The 23,378-nt window shown below is 34.9% G+C and overlaps 1 protein-coding gene across 1 annotated transcript; it reads right to left on the bottom strand.

Annotated features, from left to right (window-relative positions):
- On the bottom strand, positions 1-15,785 carry SPO11 (SPO11 initiator of meiotic double strand breaks; the record flags this gene model as incomplete). The annotated part of the gene is made up of 14 exons (XM_084296949.1): positions 1-120; positions 770-881; positions 1,082-1,158; positions 2,796-2,833; positions 5,333-5,432; positions 5,923-6,032; positions 6,255-6,291; positions 7,615-7,701; positions 8,272-8,380; positions 8,604-8,670; positions 9,298-9,386; positions 12,044-12,157; positions 14,531-14,657; positions 15,689-15,785. 14 exons carry the CDS (start codon positions 15,783-15,785, stop codon positions 1-3), a joined length of 1,284 nt encoding a protein of 427 aa, XP_084153075.1.
- Positions 15,786-23,378: the final 7,593 nt, after the last annotated feature.

Raw genomic sequence — 23,378 nt, 5'->3', positions numbered from 1 at the left:
TCATAACCATCCACCAAATTGCAATTTGTTTGGTAAATAGACTCTGGAAAGATAATCTGATGAAAGAGAAGTTAAAGCTTGAATTTCAGCCTTCATTTTAGATGCTGCCATAATTTCCAGCTAAAAAAAAAAAAAAAAGAACAAAATGCGTGATGCTGTAACCACCTCATCTTATTATTTAAATAAGAATTACACTTGTTGGATGTGCATATAGAGCTACAAAGTTAGTATTACTGGAAATGGTGCTGCAAACTCCCTGCCACTGAGCTGAGATTATTGTATGCTCATGTATATACCTCACAGTAACACAAACAAATAACTTATAAGGTGAGTATAAACAGCAAGTGGAAGGTACACAATACCTTTTCTTCCTTTCTAATCATTTAACACAATAGGTGATTTAAAAGTTACAGGCAAGATCAGAGGACAAGTACAGGATAAGAAATTGTTTTAAGTGTTCCCCTATTTCTAAGTATGTAATATATTCTGCAATATTTAAAATAACATTAAAATCCCATGTACAGCTTATGATCATCAGATGACTAATAGCAAGAAGGCTAACAAAGCTGCCAGTCCTGGCCTGTGAACAATTGAGCCCCAGTGATTCAGAGAGACAGTGGACATGAATTTATCAATCTTGCTGCCGTTTAGTGCTGCAAAACCTTTCTGCTACACTAAGAGCTTATAAAAATAAAGAAAAACAGGATTGCAGATGACAGGATTTGTTTTGTGGGGAGAAAGAAACAAGAAACAATAGGTTTGTACATGCCTCTTTCTTCCACATTGGCTGACAAGCAATGTAAGGTCTCTTTTGTATACTTGCTAACTTATTTTGATCTTGCTTTGTAAGTGGAATCAGGACATCTTTGCATATATTTAATCTGAAAAGTAAATAATGTTGTTAAATTTTCTCTTATATTTCAGAAATACCAATTCCAACTTACTTCTTTATAATAAGCCAAAAATAATGTATGAAAACAATAATGGGTGTCAGTTGTTTGTTTGTACATTAAGTCAGATTGTATTTACTATCTATGAAATAGAAGAAGAATACTTCTGTTTCTTTTGGGTAATAACTAACCTCTTCAGATCAGATGGAAGGAGACCAAGCCACTTTACAGATGGAACAGTGAGATGATGGGCCTCAAAAGACATTGACTGAAACAAGAAGAGTCAACTACAACATTCAGTGACTTTTAGTTTAAGTCATTTGAGATATATGCCTTCCTAGATCACAAATTTTATTGCAGAGGTGGTTAGTGGTTTTTTTTTTTTTTTTTTTTTTTTTTTTTTTTTTTTTTTTAATTATCAGAATGTTACATGAGAAAATGGTGCAGCTGGAGTTTACCATATCCCCTTACTGAAAACAGATTCTCCTTTAAGGCTTGCGCTATTCAGCCACAAGAGATTGTAGCCTGAATAGGTTTTGATTTTTGTTTGTTTGTTTTTCACAGTCAGTATGAGTCTCCCAAACAAAACTGAAGCCAGGAGAAGCAATGACAATTACAACTGGAAATTTCTGATATTTTCTGCTGGAAAGTATCACATTATATAAAAATAGCCCAAACATAAGGGCATCTGACCCAGTATCATGGCTACAGTAACATCTAAAGGAAAACTGTAAAAACAAATATGCAATAAATGATACTTCTCAGAATGCTATTCCTACTCCTAGCAGTTTGTGACTCCAACGTTCTGAGCCAGAAGTGGTGTTATAGTATTTAGTAGTGTTTGATTTTGTCTGATTGCTTTTAGAATCCATGAAAACTTCTGAAACCTATAGCACACTACAGCAGAGTGGACTAGATGATTTTAGAGGTCTTCTCCAACCTAAATGATTCCGTGATTCTGTGATTTAAATTACATGTTGTACAAAGGAATACTTCCACTGTTGGTAATGGAATTGGCATATTTGAGTTTCAGTTTGATACATGTGTTACTCTGCAATTGAACAAAATAAACTTTTAAAGGAACCTGAGGATTTAGTTTAATCCTTGAAGATGGTGTTCTCTTAGTTTACATGCATTTCTAAGGTTAAAAGCCTGACGGGTCACCTGAACACTTGGGAATTCTGGCTCCCTGTATGTCCTCGAGGCATACATTATGACATATATTTGACTTTGTACATAATTGTCTGACTAGTTTCCAAAGGGTTTTTATGTGTTTTGCTCTGTGTGTGAGTTTTTATGTTTGTTTGTTTTTAACTTTGGATGTTTTCTCCATTGGTCTCCCAAACAGTTCACACATCTGCTCCTACTCTCTGCCCTCCCCTTAGTCTGCCTGCCTTTCATGTTGTTTTCTGTACCTCATCTTTTAGCAATGTATTACAATATGTGTTCTTATTCCCTTTGCTTCTTCCTCCATAATGTTCCACACTAAAACATGTATTCGTAACTTCTCACCCCAAAACAAAATCTTTACCAAGACAACAAGATTTTATGGAGAATCAAGCAGTTCACCCATCTCACAAGTTATGTTCTTTTCATTCAGCCTTCATTTGTCTTCTAAGGCAGAAACAAAAGAAAATGAAGAACACTTTTCTATTTGGACTTCCTGAAAACTACCTGTACAGCAGGAAAAAACTGTGAAACATGGTTAAATGAAACACCTAACATTATTATCCAGTTTCTTTTTGTTGCAGAAAGAAGCTGTTTCTGCAGATACAGAAGGCCTAAAAACTGTGTCTGTGCTGAAACAAAATGCCAAAGGTAGTAACTACTCTAACTCATACTACATTCAAGCTTCAAGGCAGGACTAAAAAATAATATATTTTGAAATGGAAAAATTATACTCACCACAGATCCATATTTATAGATGCACATTATTTCTATACCTAGGTTGGAGAATATAAAATATCAAATGTCTGTTTATCACCACGCTTAAGAAGACTACATTAAGAATTCACTTTTATGGCATAACAGTTATGACATTATGATTAGTGAAGTTCTTTATGGTTTAAAATTATTTTTAGTGTATGTCAAAATAATCAGAATTTGATGTATCATCTATTCATTCATCTTTATGTAGTAAAATGTTTCACACTGTCCACACATAGTCATTTCAGAAGCAAGGATAATCAGCTCTCATACACGTTGTCCAACATCGGGCAGGAAGATTGTCCTTTTTTTTTTTTTTTTTTTTCATTAATCCTGTGTAATCCATATCTCTTAACACTATTGCTTTATAGCAAAATTATAGCAATTACTTTCTTAAAGTTCCTGATAAAAATCTCATGCACTTCAGCTTGGTCTAAATTTCAGTTATGAGATGTTTAAGAGCTTGAAAAAAAAACAACAACCCACCCAGCTGTGTATTCAGGCTTTGTTAAAACACTGTGTGTACTTTACTTATTTCATACTTAAAACATATTTTACATGTAAGCAATTCCATTAATTGTCAGCAGCACAGACTTTGATATTTTGTGAAATAAAACTATGCCTATCAGATTTATTTCCTGATTCGATAACTTATTTTTCTTTTTAAACTGTGCTGCTCTGCTCAAAATTTTCTGCAATAAAAACAAAAGGAAAAAAAAAACAGTACATTTAGTAACATTTACCAGATATTTACTAACATTTACCAGATATTTGAATAGTGCAAATATGCATTAATTAATGCAGTTTTTCGATGTATACTGAAGAGTACCACCAATTCTTGTTTTTAGCTTAAAATTCAGCTATTTATCTTGAACTACAGACACCAGAGACTGTGGTTTAAAGCATACCAGCTACAACTCTAAGTTTTTTCACCATTGCTGTTTTCTCCGTAAGTATTTCTTCACAACAAAGGGCTCAGTCGGTATCCTAAACATCTCTAATTTTTAACTGGTTGAACCAAGAAATAATTTACATAAAGTTGCATTTCAAAGAGTATTTACAAAACCAAGTATATGCTATCAAGCTGTTCTGCAGTTGAATCATCAGAACAAGGTTTTGAAGCTTATTTCACACAGCAGCAACAACATATAAGCTTCAGGAAGTCTGACCCATCTTAACTTCCCCTCAGCATGGCCACAGAAAAATAAAGACAAAAAATAAAGACAAACAGTATTCCACGATATGCTCAATCTGGTCATGTTGCCTCTCAGACAGTGGGAATGAAACAGTGCAAAATAATCCAGATTTCATGCCACATTCCCACTTCTTATGGGAAAAAAAAAGAAAGAAAAAAAAAAAAGGGCAAAGTTCTGCCACTGTGATATTTCTGATATGGCAGAGTGAAAATTAAAAAGCGTTTACTTTTCAGTAACAAAGGAAGTTCCAGATTAGTCTATGTCTAGGATTTGCATTTCAGTTTTTGGGCAGATGATCTTCAAAACATATAGATAGCCTGTGGGCTATTCTTTGATACAAGTAACTTACAGATAAATTCTGCAAATTTTGATAAGTTAAGACTGACCATTGAGTCTGCAGTTCACAGCTGTTCATGTTCTCAGTAGAAAACAAACAAACAACCCCACCAAAACTATGAGATGTGAAGTACTTCCAGTATGTCCAATACAGCAATATCCAGGTAACTATTTTGAGATGAGTCCTCATATCTTTAGCATTCTCATTTGCCAGCACAGCCTCAATTTTAAGATTAATTTTGTTCCTGCCGGCATACAACTCGTAGTTTCTAGATTTCACTGCATAAACTATTGACATCATGAGTGCTGAATTATTAATATAAGACTATATAAACTACTTTAAAAATAAATAAAAGACTCACTTTGTTCAAAAATACAATTTTCTTCATATCTGTCAACCCTATGAATCATACATTTCCAAAAATTCTGTTTTATACCAAACCAAGCAATGTTTATGGAAGTTCCTGTTATTTCTTTTGGTTTTACAAAAGGAGCAGTTTAACCAACTTCTAGAACTCTTATCAGAGCTACATTTTTGAAAGTATTTATCTAGGACCTCCTGAGACTTTAAATAGTAGTCAGGTGCATAACTCTTATTAAAATCAGTGGAATTGTACAATGGGTCATAAAATTCCACGATGCTTATTCTCATTTCTAGACCCACAGGTCTTGTGAAAATCTAGTTCTAATATTCTAGTTCTAATTGTATAAAAATATTTTTTAGGTACAAAGCAAGATTTTATTAAGACCTCAGAGCACAGCAAATCATCACAGACAGTAAGAGTACATTGAGTGGGAATCAGGCCAGTACTGATGTCTCAGTTAAAATTCTGCACTCCTCGACATATTCTGCATAAATCAGAAACTTTCTGTTTGTGTTGGATTACCCACTCTATGCCGTAAGTACCTTCCCATAAAAGTGAGAAACTAGATTCTAAATAAATTTTGCTTTCTTTTTATGTTACTGAACCTCTACAGATTTACCATGTGGATCAGCATCCATAAGGGTGAAAACAGGAATTTGAAATGTATCCCACAGCTTTCTGACCAAAAGGCGTGTATTCAGATCTGGTATGCCTCTTCCCTAAGGAAATAAAATAAAGCAGACAGTTTTAAATTAATTAAAACAACATCTGGCTACATATGTGTTTACATTTGCCATTTAAAACAAGCAAACAAAATGCTTGCAGGAATATTTTTCCAGCAGCTATCTCACAGGGAAAATGGTACACTCTTATTTTCTCTCTGTGGGAAGGGAAGAACGAACAAGGGTTTGGGAGCAGCACTGCAGATGTCCTGGATTATAGGCCCTGTAGAAGTATCATACATTTCTCTGTGTAAGCTCTGGGAGTTGACACACAGATGTACTCCGGTATCTGTATAAGCTGGCATAAAAAGAAAAAGGCCACTTTTTTCTTCCCAAAAATACTTAAGGCACTAAAGAAACAATATAAAAAAAGTTCTTGATATGACTGACTATAACGGGTAGCTGATACATATATAGTTTTTTGCATAGTGTAAAGCCTTCTCTATTCTGATGTCTAAGAAGATGATATAAAATGTAAGTTGCATACCGTAATCATTATACATGGGGACAATTTAATGCAGAAGTCATCATCCAGGAGTCTCTGAAAAGTTGCATCTTTTTCTACGATTAATATAAATTTGGCATGTGAGTTTAAATCTTTTATGTTAAGGCTACCCGCATGTAAAATGATCCATTGCACCAATTAATTCAAATTGAATGCTCTAAAATACATACTCTGGAGCCAAAAGCAGTATTCGTGACTCAATTTCAGAGCCAGCAAGCAGAGAAAAAATTACCAGAACATTGTTTAACTTGGAATACTCTTTGTTTTTACTTTATATTTTCAGTCTACAATGAGAGTTTTAGCTCAAAGGATACTTTTAATTCCTTGAACATTAGATGGCACAGTGATTGCCTAAAACAACAAAAATTAAATTAATCATTTATAATCGAGAAACTGATACATTTTAAAATAACAACATTAGGTAATGAAGAACACAATTACATCCTAAAACAACCATTCATCTTCTTATATACAAGATCGATCTTGACATTTTCGCTGCTTTATAAGCGCATTCAACCATTTATATCCTGTTCTATTGTATGGTCTTATAGAAGTCCTCCTGTTACAACAAGATGCTTTTCAAAAGCATGTTTGTGCTACTGTCACCGAAGATTGTTCATCATATGGGCATTACAGAGATAACAATGTCTTGATTCATTTTTTTTTTTATCTTTTTTTTAGCCAAAAGAAAAGTCATCTTGATTCAAAAACTGAAAATTTAATACAGGTTTAAAACATTTAGGCATTCTTTTTGGAAGACCATTTAATCCTTTCTTTTATTAACCTATAACCTGTTTTTATAACTATCTTGGAGCAACAGTTTTAAGACACAGTGATGTTTACTTTACACCTCATATTAGGATTGGCTCAATCTGGCAAGCATATGGATGAGAAAAAGGAACTGGAAGAAGAACTTGGCAAAAAAGTATGTATACATTGAAGTGTGTGGTCTGCTTTTACTCCTGACTGCTAAATCACCTCCGGTGCCAGTGTGGAACAACTCAACAAATAAAACTATGAAGAGCTGTAGAAGAGTATTAATAACAGGGGTCTTTATGCTTTACTTAAGACAAAGTATAATAGGCAGCTAAGGTCGTCTTTCCATTTTGGAAAATCACCAGTTTAGGCTTACAATGAATAGATTTTCCAGTAAATCATGACAACAGTCAGCAAGTCTAAGTTCTGCTCCTGCTTTCATAATCTTTTCATCTATGGGAAATCTTATAGGACCAGATTAGTTGAATCTCATCTCCTCAAAACACTTCTGGCTCTTGACTACTTATCAAACTGTGGGTATAGACTTCTCTTTAGCTCACTACTGCCTTTGATAACCTCTCCCCAAGTCCACACCATATATACAGACCTGTCCTCTTTACATCTGTTTCCTTCTCCTTCACATACCCTAGACAGTTTCCGCAGCTCTCATTCGTGTTCTTTACCTAGCACACAGCGAGAGGGACCATAAGCCGTACCTGGGTTAGAGTGAGGCAGATGGGGACTCACTGGCTGGTAGCTGCATAGGTAGCACGATTACAGGTCTGTATAATAAATGTATATAGCACACTGAGCTACAAGAAGTGCAGTCCACAAAGGTAGATGGTGATCTATGTAAGTTCCTTCCAACTGAAACTATTCTATTTATTCTAATTACTGTTATTGTTATATAATACATACTGTTGCACCACAGGTACAATTCACTTTTGTACCATCTTCCTCAGTATAACTTAAATTACCAGCAACAAAACCTTTAGTTGTAGACAGCTGGAAAAAAAAATAATAAGTTGTATACAGTAAATTGTAAGTTATATGCTTTTATTTTACTGCATTACACAGGCAAAACAAGAAACGTGGGGAGGAAGAGGTTAGGGGTGGGGGGGGAGAGGAACAACATAGTAAGTAGTTATCAGCTAAGACCAACCTTTTAAAAACCAAAGCAACATTGCTGTCATCATGTATATAAAGGTGTATTTACAATAAGTTATGTTAGCAACTGCATTTATGGATACAAAAGAATTCTTGTAAGCATGAAATAAAAGTAAATCCAAACCTTACACCTCTGACTCACCTGAAATTTTCACTTAAACCACAAGTTAGCAAATCATTCAAGTATAAACTGTGAAACAGATGTCTTGTAGTCTATGAATTTTCTCTGAAGAAAGGAACCTTTTGAGTGTTCAAAACCTAATAAGGTTTCATTTGCACAAATAACACTTTCTATTTTAACTACATATTTCCTAATAATCACTTTTTTCTTGATATTTCAGCTTTCAGTATGATCTATATGATTCGGAAATAACGACAGAATCAAAACATTAATAATAAGCCACTTACTATATGTAGACTTCTCCGCGGTATCTTAAGCATACAAGAAATGTCATTGATTATATTGTCCACAACACTCTGGCTACCAAACAGTTGTGTATCTGAGTAATATATATCCCTATCAAGACAAAATATGTATTTGTAATTATAATACTGAAGTAGTCAGCTTATGAGAACAGAGAACAACATTTTACTGAGGGCATAGATAATAAAATCAGTGTATAGCATTTCACATAGAGAAATCTGTTATCCTAAAGGTATATATCCTAGTGGCTGTTTGTTTTTCACAGTGGCATTCTTAAAATAAAACTTTATCTGAAATTATAGAATTGCACTGTTACCTTTTAGTTGCATAAGTATTGTTCTGCACCATCTTGTAGATCATAGATAATATTTTGAGCATCAGAGCTGAAAAAATACACTTCAAAAATTTTAATCATATCAATTTTCAGAAATGCACATACTATAATATTTGTTTATATTGACCCATATTTGTGTCTCAAAACATAAAACACTGAAACATGAATACAATTTGTGCATGCATTGTAACATGCTGTGAAAATACAGAGAGGTTGTGCTAACAGACTCAATAATTTCTAGCATAATTAGAAAAAAAAAATGATGGAGTTAAATTAGGGAATATATGCCTTGTTATCAAGGCCAAGAAATTAATTGACAGATTAAGAAAAATAAATTAGCTTATTGTCCATATTCCAAGATCACTCTACCAGTTAACTTTTTGAAGAATGGTTATATTTTTATATGACAACCTTGTGTATATGCCTCCAGCTGGTATTCAGTCAGGGAGTGTAGAAACTATAATAACTTTGTATTGATTTCACTGTCACCCCATAAGTTAATAGAGAAAAGCTGAAGCGCTGGTCATAATTGCAAGTTTTATTAGTCTTACACTTCTAAAGCACAAGACAAAAATTATTTGTTTTACAAAGTTTCAAACTAAAATACAAGAAAAAAAAAGTTAAGAATTCTGAATTTGAACTTTTGTTGGTTTTTTTTTTTTTTTTTTTAACTTACCAAACTTTGTTGCTGATCTAGGGCAGTCACTTCTGATTTGTTTTGTAGTACAATACGGTACCATCTGTAGACCTACAGAATCTTTAAATCTGATACATTGCAAAATACAGTAAAACTGTAAACTTGTGAATTGAGGATATGTAAATTACTCTAATCAAGATAATTCAGACTAAGACCGCTTTCCTAAAATCATATCTGCTAGCTCTATTTTCAAACTGAGTACAGACTACTAACAAACGAATACATAACACGGGAAGAAATGTGATTCATTGCTAGTATACAAGTCAAATTTAACATAGTAACTTTCTGGTGTAGAATGTATGAGAAAGTGTAATTATTTAATATTACAATAATATGATCTGATTATTATCAAAATAATTAGATTTCATTTTTGGAACTTTTGGAAAGAAAAATGGGGGGCATCCTATTCTCTAAACAGTTCATTTGTCTAAATGAGCTCCACCATTTAATTTTTAAACATTTCATACCGGAAGGTAGGTATGAAGAATCACTTGTTTTCTTAACAACAGCTCATTTTAGTATCTTATTTTAATGACAGTCCTGTCTATAACGCATTGTTTTTCATTTTAGATTTCTGTACATACTTTTAAAAAGTATCGATGGTTAAATGAGCATTAGTTTATACAAAACCACATAACATTTCTAAATTTTTCTGTCTAAGGTTTTGCTCCATGCATCCTTTGGGTGGCAGAACACCACAGCGCTGTGTAAGGCACAGCAGCAGCAAACAGTACAGTGTAGCATCTGCCTTTCTGCTTCAAAGCAACTTTCTTGCCTTTGTGCTGCAACATTGAAAACGTGTGTGTGCCTTGTTCCCTACACTGTAACTGCACCGAATGAAACTTTGCGGGATTGCTCTGTTAGGGTAAATAAGGAACACTTCACTTTAGAAACGTTATATTTAAGATCAGTTTGACTCACACAGATAGCTCAGAAAGAAAACCTTAACCTAGCTGTATATCAGATACAGATTTTTTGTATATCAGATTTTTCCTAGTACTGCATTTATCCCAACAGAACAGTTTTCTGTAAAATCTTTCCACCTATGAAAACTGTATTTATTTATGTATTTATTTTAACATAAATTTGCTCAATGGAAACCAATTGTACTGCTTTAGGCCTGGTATTCTCACTGATTGACCTCATTCTCAGGTAAATATCTCTATGTTTACAAGGAACGTTTCAAACATGAAATCATTCTCTCATTTCCACAAGCTCCTGCCCTGCAGATTCCAGTTGTGCAGATTAGGAATGGAAATGCTGCCTAAATAAGGAAAAATAAGCCCCACTAATTATCTTTTCTACCATTCCTGTTACACTGGGGGGAGGGGTGCTTTTTATTTTTATTTGCTTACTTATTTTTATTTTAACCTCCTCAGAAATCCTGTTGTATTAAACAAGTATGCACATCATTTTGTAATGGAATGAATAAGTAAGTTTACATTTCTCCACCATAAATAATGTTTCAGGTTTTTAAATTTGATTGATGAATCTTATTTTTAACATACTGTGATGTTTTAATATGAACATTTTTCCCCCTATGTATTCTGATGGCAAATAACATCTCACATTTGTTTTTCTACCCTGGAATGCCATTTTTCCCAAGACTGCCAAAAATTGCTAAGTTTTGTTACAGTTTTTGATTTTTACAGACATCTGAGTGAAACACTTTTTGTCAAGCTACCAGGATAGAAACGACTAAATTCACTAGCATTTCAGTTAACTGATTACCTTCGGGCCCTTCAGGTTCTCTGATTGACAGAAATTTATTGTTCTCATTAAATGAGTATTTCACCAAAGTGTAATGCTTGGAAGGTTTGCTGTGCTTTTGCAATTTGAATGTTTGTAATGTGCCCACTTACAAGCACCTCTGCAATCTTATTGATCTAAATATCCTTTAACCCAATGATGCCCAAAACCATTACAAGACAAGAAATAGATTTGTTTCTTCCTTTATCATTTTGCTTCCATATTATAGAAAGCAATTACTTTCTTGGTTTCAGGTATTTTCAGCTGAAATGAGTGCCTTGGAAAAATACTGTTGCACAGGCAACTTCTATAGATCTGTGTTATAAAGGACAGGTTGTTTTCCTCTGATCCTGTCTAGGTAAACTGGCATGAGATATGAAATTTAGATAACAATTCAGAAACTTGTTTTACTTTATTTGGCTAGTCATGGACTTGGAAAAGTACACGGACACAACATGAAGGTAAGAGAACAGTATCTTCTCTGAAGAATACAGAGAGGATAACTTCATCACTGTCATTTGAAGAAATAAGATACCATGAAGAAAAGCAGAGAAAAAGAAAATGGGAAGCACAGAAAGTTGATTGGAAAACGAAATTGCTAGCAATTGTTTCCAGCCTAAAATATTTTTATTTTTTTAATCAAATGAAATGTATTATTTCTGTTTTCTACCGTATCCAGAAAATTAATGTATATAGGACCTATTTCCTTTCTGACCCTTTTACAGAAGTTTTACATTCCCCTTTATGTTAATGGTCTGCTGTTATTTGACTAAATGCACAGTGCCTGTCTGTGCAGATTGAGTACTAAACACCACTTTTTATTCGTCCATTATTTTTTTAAGAAGCCAAATTATATATTGACTCTAATACTTACAGAACTACATAAGATTAACTTTTCTAGACATTATACAATCAAATTTATATTAATGACATTTATAATAACATAAGGCAGGACTTTAAACTATATAAAACTTACTCAATATTCCTCCAATCTGATCTCCTAGTCACTGTGAGAACAGGTGCTTGTTTTTTGGACAAGCTTTCAAATACATCTTGAATAACATTTTCAATTGCTTCAAGAACTTCAGAACTGAAAGAAAGAAAATTAGTGATACAATTTATATTATTAAATATAGTTCTATTTTACATTCTGATCATCTATTGCCATCCTTACAGAATTCATTTAACTCAAAACTGCTTTAAGAATATATTTGTTTCAAAAATATGGAGATCAAAAATGCTTGCTTTTGAATTTTCTTTTCCTTAGCTTCCCAAACATATTTGATTTTCTATTCTGGATGCATGACTGAGAACACAATTAAAAGTACATTTCTATTTAATCCTTAAACCATCAAATTTTTCACCAGATGAACTTTTAGACCAAGTGGCTGCTTCATGACTAATGATTAATGTTTTACTTTACATGATGTAATATTGGCTTTGGCTATGATTTGAGCTAAGTTGTTTTTAAATGCTGTAAATTTAAAAAATGTTCAACAGTACAAATACATCCTGTTGCACCATTGCACATTAACCTTTTGATCTGTTGCCCTAAACAAACTGTTAATGGTTTTAATTATACGAAGGTTCCATCTCAACAGATGCACTGTAAAAAGCATAAAATCTGTATCTTTCACCTAAAAAGACAAAGTAACCTTGCAAGCAGATCCCTTACATCAAAACTGTAGGCTGGTCTCAGTGTTATGACAGATGCTTTTTATTTTCATAAGCAATCTGATGCCAATATTTCAGCTGTCCTTAAAATTACAGCTGTACTATATTCCCTTGTAAATGTAAGTAGGAATTAAAAGAGTAGGAAAAAAAAATATTTTAGTTCAAAGATTTATCAGCAAAGTCTAATTTTGTTTTTAAGTAATATATTAAGAAAAGATGAGTCAATACCAGTGCAGACCACACCAAATGAATTATCCTAGTGTTACAAAATCAGCAAGAATAATTTTTTAAACCTAGCTATGAGTCTCCTTAAACAATAATGAGGTGTCATGAAAGCTCTCTTCTATCAGCTGACTACACTTCTTCCATTCTGTAGCTCAGCTTCCACTTACTATTTGTTCTCCAAAAAAAAAAAAAAAAAATCCAGTTTTAGCAGAACAATTTCTAGAAAGTATTAACCTTTTCTTTTAAAACATTATTCATAGTAGTATCTGTATACTGAATGAAACTACTAGTATTCCTAACATTTTTGTCCAATAAGATTAAATTGTTCAATGAACACAATGAAAGATATTTTTCTGTATTCAGATGAATAATCGCAAACACAGAGAGATTCCCTGACTCTCAGACTCACAGTCTGTTCCTTCAACTTAAAATCCTACATATTACTGCCATATCCAAAATAGACATTCTATTAAGTAGAGAGGAAATGGTCTGCTGGTGAGCTAAATGCATAATACAGCAAAGGGTAAGAATAAAATTGATAAGCAAAGCTGACTACAGTACAGGTCAACTCAACAAAAATTAGAGTTGAGGTTAACAAAAATATGCAGAGGCAGATGGCTGAAAGAATGGCTAGGCTGCTAGGAAATCTGAACTATGTCATTGTTTTGATACTGTCTTAAAATTCATACACATTTCAAAGTTCACTACAGAATATGAAAGTCGAGGTTGCTGTTCCCATCAAAGTTTCCTCATTTCTTGGCCAACAGAAGCTGTAAATGTGACAAAGTGGGCAAAGGACAGCAATTTTCTTTGTACCCCTTGCTGATATTTCATCTCCTTTTGCAGAGATTAATTGAATTTTAATAAGCAAACACGCAATACTGGCCAATTATGCCTACTTAAAATACACTCTGGTTTAGCTAATGGTGAAATCTGAGCTGAGAAGGGCAGGCCCTGTATATCTCATAGGGTTTCTCTGCTCTTTTCTCACAGGTTGCAGCATGAATGGATGCTAGTTTCTTTATAGCACAGGAAACACAGGAAAACATCTTCAACATTAATAGCATAAATTACTAATTTTATAGAACCTGTAGAGAGCAAGAATAATAAAAATACACAAGAGAAACAGCTACAAATAAAGTCTGCAACGTAATAAACCAATACACTCCAAACTGTAAATGGCTAGAACCATTTCCCATACCCTGCCACAAAGACCAAGAACTGTCCAAGTCATATTATTATTACTGTCATCCTTTTGCTCTTAAAATACTTCTAAGATGTCCCCTGTCTCTTTTAGCCTCAGGGGCTGACACTGTGCATGGGAGCAGTCTTTTTTTGTTAGTGACATTCAATGTGTTTGTTTTATCATCCTTTTCGGCATTTCCATCTGTACCTACAGACTTTTTGAGAAGTCTGAAGAAAGAGAGATGGTGCTGGCACAGCACGAAAGCTGCTTCTCCCTGGTGTTTTTGTAGTGGGTGCATTTTTCACTTTTGCACAAGTACTACCAACTGAACTACCACCACAGAAAGATGGCACAAACACTGCTTTTCACAACATTTACCTAGGGACATGGCTCCTATGAGCAGATACACTTGTTTCCCCGAGGCCAGCTTCATTCCCTGCTGGCGCCTCAGAGGAGCACACACTATGGTCCTCTGTGGCACCTGACGCAGACCAGCCCAACCTCCCTGGGGGGGACGAAGCCATTTTAAAGAAGGGACCAAAGAGACCGATGGATTAGGAAAGTCTATTCTGGCCACTGGACCTAAAACTCATTCTTTGAGGTCAAATTGAAGGGCCAGCTGGTCAGGACAAAAAGAACATGGCAGTATAAATTAGTCAAAAAACATCTTTTCCTGGCCAACTGAGGGCTTTTCCCGCCCTTGCTAAGGGCCGGGAGTGGCCACGCCCGCCCACGCTGACGAGGGAATCTTCCCGCCCTTCCTGGCTGACCAATGGCTTTTCCCGCCCTTCCCAGCTGACCAATGCCCTTTCCCGCTCGATTTGACAGACAGCAGCTGGCCCTGCCTTTCCTAACGGCTGGGGTCCTTTTCCCGCCCTTCCTGACTGACTGCCACAGCCTGAACCCCAAAATGGTGCCGGGGCCGCTGTGGGGCAGGTGTCTAAGCACAACACCTGTGGCACCCAAATGTTTGAGGCCAGTGGGATAAATCTGGTCAGACTGGCCAGAAAGTGGCTGAATGGCTCATCAATACTTTTTTTGTCCTTTCTGGAAAAAAAAAAAAAAAAGAAAAAGAAAAAGTGTTTTTTTTTCTTCCCTCCGTATCAATTGTCTCTTTCTGATTGTTCTCATTAGCTGGAAGAAGTCTGAAAAAGCTGAACACCCCAATACCAGGCTGAAAAAATCATTTCCCTTCCTCTAAATGGAATTCGACTTCTAATGAGATTGAATATTTAGTATTATTTTTATAATTTGCCTTCAGCATTTGGAAGATTTAGAATAGACTTGGGATATATTTTCTCCATACACTGTTATAAACTTGTGTTCAGAACAAACACTCAACCTGAAATTCTAAGTGTTGTGAATCACTGGTTTCTGAGGAAGTTGAGATTTAAGACAAAACTTGTTGAATGCTCTAAGACTTTTGGCCAAACAAGGACATTAGTGATTCATGTGGAGTCCTCAGCCAGAGGGCATCGTTTCAAAATCGACAATACAAAGCGAGAGATAAACTGTGAATTTGAAAAGAAATCCCACATGCAATTATTATCTTGGTGCACTTCATGCCAGTTTTCTTTAGGTGTTTGCCTACAAAAATTCTAGTCTCCTTCTCATCGGAAATTTTTGTAGGCATTGTTTAAAGTTTAAAGAGAAAACACAATACTTCTTGGGAGACCTGAGGGTCCGAGGCATGCAGCAGTGCGAGACCAGCTCCCATCCGATGGCCGAAGCCTACAGCCTTACTTTTGCTGTTATTTTACACCAAAGACTATTCTCAAATCCTAAGTATGTCATAGCAACTGACTGCCTGAAAGCAGTCATTCTGTATGAGCAGTAACTTAGGAGTTAAATATCTTAAAGACTTGTTCTTTCCAGAGAAAATTTTAATAAGCCCACCCCTGATAGCATTGTCTTTTACCCAGAGCAGTCAGTAACGCTGGAAGCTGTGCTGTATCTAGCTCACCAACAGCACTTCTAAAGGTGCGATGCTTAGGCCTGTTGTTAGCAAGTTAGATGACATAGTGCATAAAATGTTGAAGACGGCATGTTTCTTCTTCTGTTCCATTTCTTCTCTGGTACTGACAAGAGTAAGCAGTCCAACTCCAGCTTGAGTAGATAATTTAAAAATTATGCATTGATTTATTTGAGGAAAGCCTCAGGCTATGTAGATACGAATACAAGGTGCTTCAATTAACAGAGGCAAGCAAAAGAAAGGGGAATTAATAAATTGAATTTTTCATTTCTTTCATGTTAGATCTTTGGCCTTTAGGTACCTTGAGATCACTCCGGAAATATTTGTGTAAAAACTTTGTAGCTCTTTCCAACAATTCAACATCAAAATCAGATTTTTGTTTGATATAGGACTGACAACATTATATCCTGCCCCTAGCAAGAGTTTGCAAACAAAATTATATATATCAACTTGAGAGAAGCTAATTTAATGCCTTGCCCCTTTTCAAAGCAGCAAACAGCAAAAAAAGCCAGACCAAAATGCTCAGTGCTTATGCCAGAGTTAACAAAGGAGAGAATAAAAAATATACAAATATACAAATATATACAAACATATACATAAATGTATATACATTTTTATATATGTATAAGTAAACACATAAACTAGTATCAAGAATATGTCCAATGTATGAACAACAATCAGTAAATGAACTAGCAGGTTCATTTCCTAAAGCCCTCTTTATTTATTTATTTCTCCTTTATAAACTTTGCTTTATTTTAAAAAATGCTTTTCAATTGCAAATACTGACTGCTTTTTTATATGAATTAGAGGGAGAATGACTAGGAAAACAAATACGAAAGCATTGTTAAATGTTAAGACAGAAAGAAAAATGTGAAAAATCAGTACAATGAATGCAGTTTCAACTGCGATGTCTTGCTCCTACAAAGCTGTGCAGTAGAGGGCACCACAGATGGCATACAGAAGATTACCACTTGAAAGCTGTTAAATCCTGCAGAATAATTTCACGTCTTTGATAAAACAGATATGATAAGTAATGAAACATTTTCAGATTTGTTTTAAAAGACAGACTATTACCAGTAATCCCCTTAGGATTGCCTCCTGTTATAAATGTATGCTCTTATCAGAATACTTTTGAAAAAACCTGTGCTGTGAAATTGTATGAGATGTCTAATGCCAACTTCTAAGTACGTTTTTAACTGTTGAAGAGGAGCCTATCTGGATCAAAAGCTGTTGTAATCATTACATACTGCATAATAAAAGAGCTATATAGTACAAAAAATGTGTGTTTATTTAGTGCCAACTTATTAAATAGCTTGATTCTGACTTTCTATATATAAAGCACTGCATCAGCAGAACAAATATTATATAAAATATATAGAACCATAGCATGCTATTTTCTTTTCTTCACAGCATGCCTTATCAAAAGATTTTTCCTCTTTTCATGTGTAGTTCATATCTTACATTAAGTTTACATGATCGCCATGCAAGTATTTCTCGCCAAATGGTCTGTCCTTAATTGTTTTAGTGGACTGGCAGGCATACCAGTGGACCTGATAGGTTTATTTTCAATTAATGTCAAATCCTGTCTTTCACTCATGTTTAAAAGAAGACCAATCTCTCCAAATTGTAGTGATTGTAAGCAGAAGTATTTGGGCCAGCTAGAAGTGTTAAGGAGATAGATGGAAGCTTAAAAACTACAGTGAGAACAGGAAAAACAAAATCCCCACCAGCCATTTAAGAGCTTCTTGGGAGTATGCCTACTATGTTCCAGCAAGCTTCAGTTTCTTTCCGGCTCCCTTGGCTGTGATCTGGACAATTGCTGGAAGGACAGACATTTTGTGAGCCAGCAGATTTTACTGTGAATAAGTTAGGATGAAACAGGAGCCAGATCTATCACCTGCCAGTTACATGAAAAATTACTGATCTTTCTCAAATGAGCAAAGCCCAGAGGAGGAACAAAAAAAGAAAGAAAGAAAAAGAAAAAAAAAAAAATATATATATATATATAGTCATTCTCTGCTAACAGCCAACAACTTCAAATGGGATATCTCCTTTTAACTAACGTTTGGTTAAATAAGTAAATAAATAATAAAAATAATTAAAAAAAAAAAAAAACACAAACGTTTACATATTTTCAGTTTACCTAGCTCTGGAGGGAGAAACACCTGCAAAATCCTTATTGCAAAATATTTATTTATTTATAATTCTCTGAAAGAGATCCAAGTCACAATCATGAGAGGAAGTGCTTTTTTTGTTACCATCCCTTTTTGTTGTTGTTATTGTTTTATCTCTCAGACAGAAATCAACACTAACAGGCTTTTCTTAAAAGCAAAAGTAACTTTCATTTAATCTCTGTTACTGTGAATTTCAAATCCAACATTTTCTAGTTCTCTTAGGGGCAATAACGTATTTTGGGTGGCAGGACAAGACAGGTTTTTGAGGCAAAGAAACACAAAGTGAAATAAATGAAAATATGTCTTTTCATAATTTAGTACCGTAAGAGTTTCATTGACAATAATTAAGCTGCAAACAGAATTAGTTGTCTGAACATTCAAAGACACAAACTTTATGTGCTGAGAAGTTTGAGCTTGCCCCATACTATCACAGCCACAATTTCTCAATCCTAAACTGGTCTCACACTAAGATAGGGCACCCCTGAAGCCTCCTGAATCCTTAGGGATTCTTTCTCCCTCTGTAGTCCAAATTACTATATCAACTTCTCACCCCTGCAGCAATTTTAAAAAAGGAACTGCATGCTGTAGGCGCGTACCCTCCCTGGAAAAATTAAATAATAATAAAAAAAATCAGCTGCAGCAGCTTTAAGGCTTGGAAAAGTTACATGAAAATGAGAATAGGATTTTATAATGAGAAGTTGGGTGTTCCACTACTTTTATTATTCTTTTGAAGAGCATGTTGTGAAGGAATATAAAGAGAGAAGATATTTTGAAACATCCAAGCCTCTATGGAAGTGACTCAGCTGAAAATAGAACAAAGATTGCCTTGCTGTTGAATAACCTACACGTCTCTCACATACAAATAATAAATATAATAGCAGGCAAAATGTTAAACTCTTTATCTGCTGTATTCTGTATCAAAATCCCATGACAGCTGAATAATAAAAGAATCAGGCAAATAAATGGCACCACCCTTTACATCAACTACCTGTCTATTTCTAAAAGAGATAAATGCCTAAGATTTGCCTATTGCCACATTTTCCATTGCTAGGAATGGGAATCAAATGAGAACGTGGGCTGAAGTTTCTACATAACAGCTAAATAAATAAATAGAGTTGAACGGCTGGGGGACTGTGAGTAACCTACAGCCAATTCCCTCCACTCTATTTGCAATTGCTAGTAATCAGCTGCCACTATTGTCCACACGGTAAGAATCTGACAAGAGCCACTTGTCAACAGTGGTAAGTTTTCAGGTAGCTACATATCATGGAAGTGGTAATAGCATCTAATGAATTGATTTGTAAACATCTCTATACTTGTAAAATTCCAAATCTGGTTTAACTGAACATTGAATAAACATGTTATTAGGAAAAATTCTGATGATTAGAAAAATGTGTTAAAGGGGAAATATGATGAAACAAACAAATGAAAGACATTTGTGTTAAAACGTAACTGGAAAGCAAGAATGTCTTCCATTCCATGTTGATGTGACAGCTTGGACATAATGGTCAATAGAACACATTCTCGGAAACAGCTGCACCATTTCCTCTGGTTTTGAAAAAGGTAAAACGTCTTGTTTATTTTTTATTTTCCTTTTGTTGGCAAAATCCTAGAGAGCATAAAAACTCAGGTGTGATTTTGTTCCTCAAACCCAAAAATGCCAGCTGCTGTACATTAAAAATACTTGAGCCAAAATCTGTTCTTTCATTTATGTGAATGCTACACCACTGCTGTCCCGTCCCCAGATTTATGCCAACAGGTAAAACTTGGGATGGACTTTAGACCTTCATTATTAACTAATAACGCCTGGGGAAAATGAAGTAAGAGGGTGACGTAGGAGCCTATTCTGACACTGTGCACTGTGGGCCATATAAATATCAAAAAGGGTGGGGCAGCTGATTAACAGACTTCTGCTTCATTTTTGGAAGCCTAGATTAAAATCAGCTTTATGTCACCATTTAAAATGCATTTGGAGATTTTAATTAAGTTATTAATGTTAATTAGTAACACAGAAATGCCAGGGGCACTGTGATGCAACTTTGGATAAATGGCAACCTTTGCTTTGGAGGGTACTAAGGCTCAGTAAAATTGTACCAAATAAAAAAATAGCATAGATGTCTTGTCTGTTTTCTGTTTGTTTGTTTTTTACTGGAGGAGAGAAGAAAACTCATGATTCAAATATAAACAGGAATCTAACCAAAACATGCTTTACTGGGATGTTGTATAAGCAATTCTGAATGCACTAAGATTAACTGGACTTTCATGAAGACTTCTCTGCACTTTTTTCTTGGATAATTTTTTAGCCCATTCAAACATTTTGTGAAGTCTTTCTATATATTTGTAGACAACTCTTTTCTCTGGGGAAACTCAGACATGGATGTCACTGCTATAAGCCATCTTCTGTATTTGGGGATGGAGGAAGGTATGACATCTTGCTTTGTTTTGCTTCGATTCCCTGCTGTTGGCAATGAAAACTAAACTACTAACCATCTAACCATCTTGAGCCTGGCTTGAGGGATCTTCTTCCAGGCAACTTTCTGGCTTCTTTTAGGACCAGGTTCTAGAAAGTACTGAGCCAGGAGAGCCCTGAGGACATCCTGCAGCCAAAAATGTATACAGCTCGCAGTTACAAGAAGGTGTTAATGAAATGTTTCATAAATAAAACTTCAGAATCTGTGCACAAAAATACAAACTTCTGTAATATAAAGCTCTCCCTGGCTGATCCCAAAGGGAGTTCAGTGCTTAAAGAATAGAATAGAACAAATTTATACTATTCTCTAAAGACAAGATCTTCTGGCACAAACAAGAGTTTGGAGCTGTGGACTAAGGGGTTTTTCTACACTGGAAAATTGACTGGAATTGCTATTGCAGAATAAGCTATTCTGCAACAGCTTACTGTCTGACCAGTGACTTTTCCAGACTAGAATATCCACACAGGGAGCTATTATGGAACAGTTTATTCAGAAATAGCTATTGTGGTTAGTCTTCCTGCACAGATAAATGCACAGTATCCATGCATATCTATAGTAAGAAAAAAAAAATAGGGGGGAGGGGAGGAGGAGAATAGTATTTAATTATTATTATTATCTATTACAGAATAATACCCAAAGTCTGAAATATAATATGTGGCAAAATGGTAGACAAGGAACTTTCGGTCAGATCCTGATGCAATTAAGATCCGTTATTGAATTTGCTAACATAAGATATATTATTATAACTTACTACAATCATTTACTTACATGCTAAGAACATCTCTACATCTGCAAGCCTACATCCATTACAGGATGTTGCATCAGCCTAACTAAATAATTAAAAACATACCTAATTAAGTCAGGGAAAAATATTAACAAAATATATTTGTTGTAGTCTCTGATTGAAAGAACTCACATCTCAGTCATCTGTCTTTTAATAACATCAACATACAATGTTAGACAGAAATATACAACAGTTTCAAACCTCTGTGATAGCCAAGCTTTTTGGTGGTAGCCCATTAATTTGAATAAATAAATAGCAAATAGCCACATGCTGTCAGCAGTACCTCATCCAGGGACTAGGAAAAAATTCCTGTCTGCACCCTAGGCATAGGTGGATGACAGGTGGGTCAAGCACTTGTTACCAGAGACAGAGTTCCTTTCTTAAAAAAAATGGTGCAGTGTTAATTTATTATTTCACTATTTTTCTGCATGTCCTCCCCTCTGAAATGTTAAAGGGTCTCTCATGCTTTGTGCTGGAATGCTTCCATACTGCATTCATTCACTGGGAGTTTTGAGTACCAGGAATGTGACATTGGACCCTACCATGTCAAGTGAAAATTAATTGCTAAATAAAGGATGTTGCTGAACATACTATCATCTATCCATTAGTTTTAAGATAACAATATTTAAAGATTTCTTTACGAATTAAGCTAAAGATTTTCTTTCAGCCTTTTAATAGAGTTTGATGCTTCACCAGAAGGAAAACTAACCTTAAAGTCAACCAGTCTAGATTCTTCCTTGGTGTGGAGAGCTGGATGAGATCATATCCTCAGCAAAATTATAGAATGCTAAGAAGGGAATCAGGAGTGCCAATTCCTAACTCTCATTTTAACGACAGGGTGCTTCAAATTAGTGATGTAATGTAAGCAAATAATAGATGTTGCTGAACAGCTGCTATTACACTCTGTTGGCTCTTCTCTCAGAGATTCAAATAGGAGAGAACTGGTCCTTTAAATTTTAAGTACTTTGATTTTCTAGATTTTCACCCATATTATGATGGCCAACACATCAAAATCTTCATTTTGATTAAAAAAAAAATAATAAAATTCTTCCATTAAAAATTAATTGACTTTTATAGAACAAATTTATTATATAAAAACTAAATATTTTGAAATTGAAATTTACCTCCAGAAAACTGTATTTGCTGAAATATATGCACAATGGATATCACAAAATGTAAGGACAGTAGTTAGAAAAACAAACTGATGTGTCTTTTTGACATGCACACAAAAATGATTTGCGTATGTACTGGGATTACTGACACCCTGTTGAAATGTTGTAAGAATTTACAACAGTTGTAAGGGCTGTGCTGACGGCACGTTTTCTGGAAATTGTGGGCCTGCTCCTGGGAACTGATGGGAATCCCACTGTCTCCTCGCCCTGAAAGAATGAATGGCCACAGGAACAATTTTGTATAATCTCCCTGGGGAGGTAAAAAAGCTGTGGCAAAAGGATTCCCAGGGAGTCCTGGGAAAGAAGAAATGAGGTTTCATTCTGGGCCAGCAACCCATTACAAGATTATTACCTAAATCCTTTCATGTCACTGTTGCACTGGAAAGTACCAAAAGAGTGGCAAGGAGGAAGAAAACAATAAATGGGAAGTCAAATTAGACAAATCTTGGGCTACAGTTTGGAAGAAATAGGACCAAAGAAAGAGCAGAATAGGAGAAATTAGCTAAGAATCAGAAGGATTTATGGAAGAAAATACCTTTTTTTTTTTTCTTCTCTTCCCAACTGGAATGTATTTTAACAAACTAGAGGATGACCTTCAAACTCAGAGACTCTAGGTCCAAAAGATGACTGGCTGAAATGTTTTCCTAACACTC

This window comes from Netta rufina (genome assembly GCF_964035555.1).
Source record: "Netta rufina genome assembly, chromosome: 16".
Classification (NCBI taxonomy): domain Eukaryota; kingdom Metazoa; phylum Chordata; class Aves; order Anseriformes; family Anatidae; genus Netta; species Netta rufina.
This window is presented reverse-complemented; position numbering and strand designations above follow the sequence as displayed.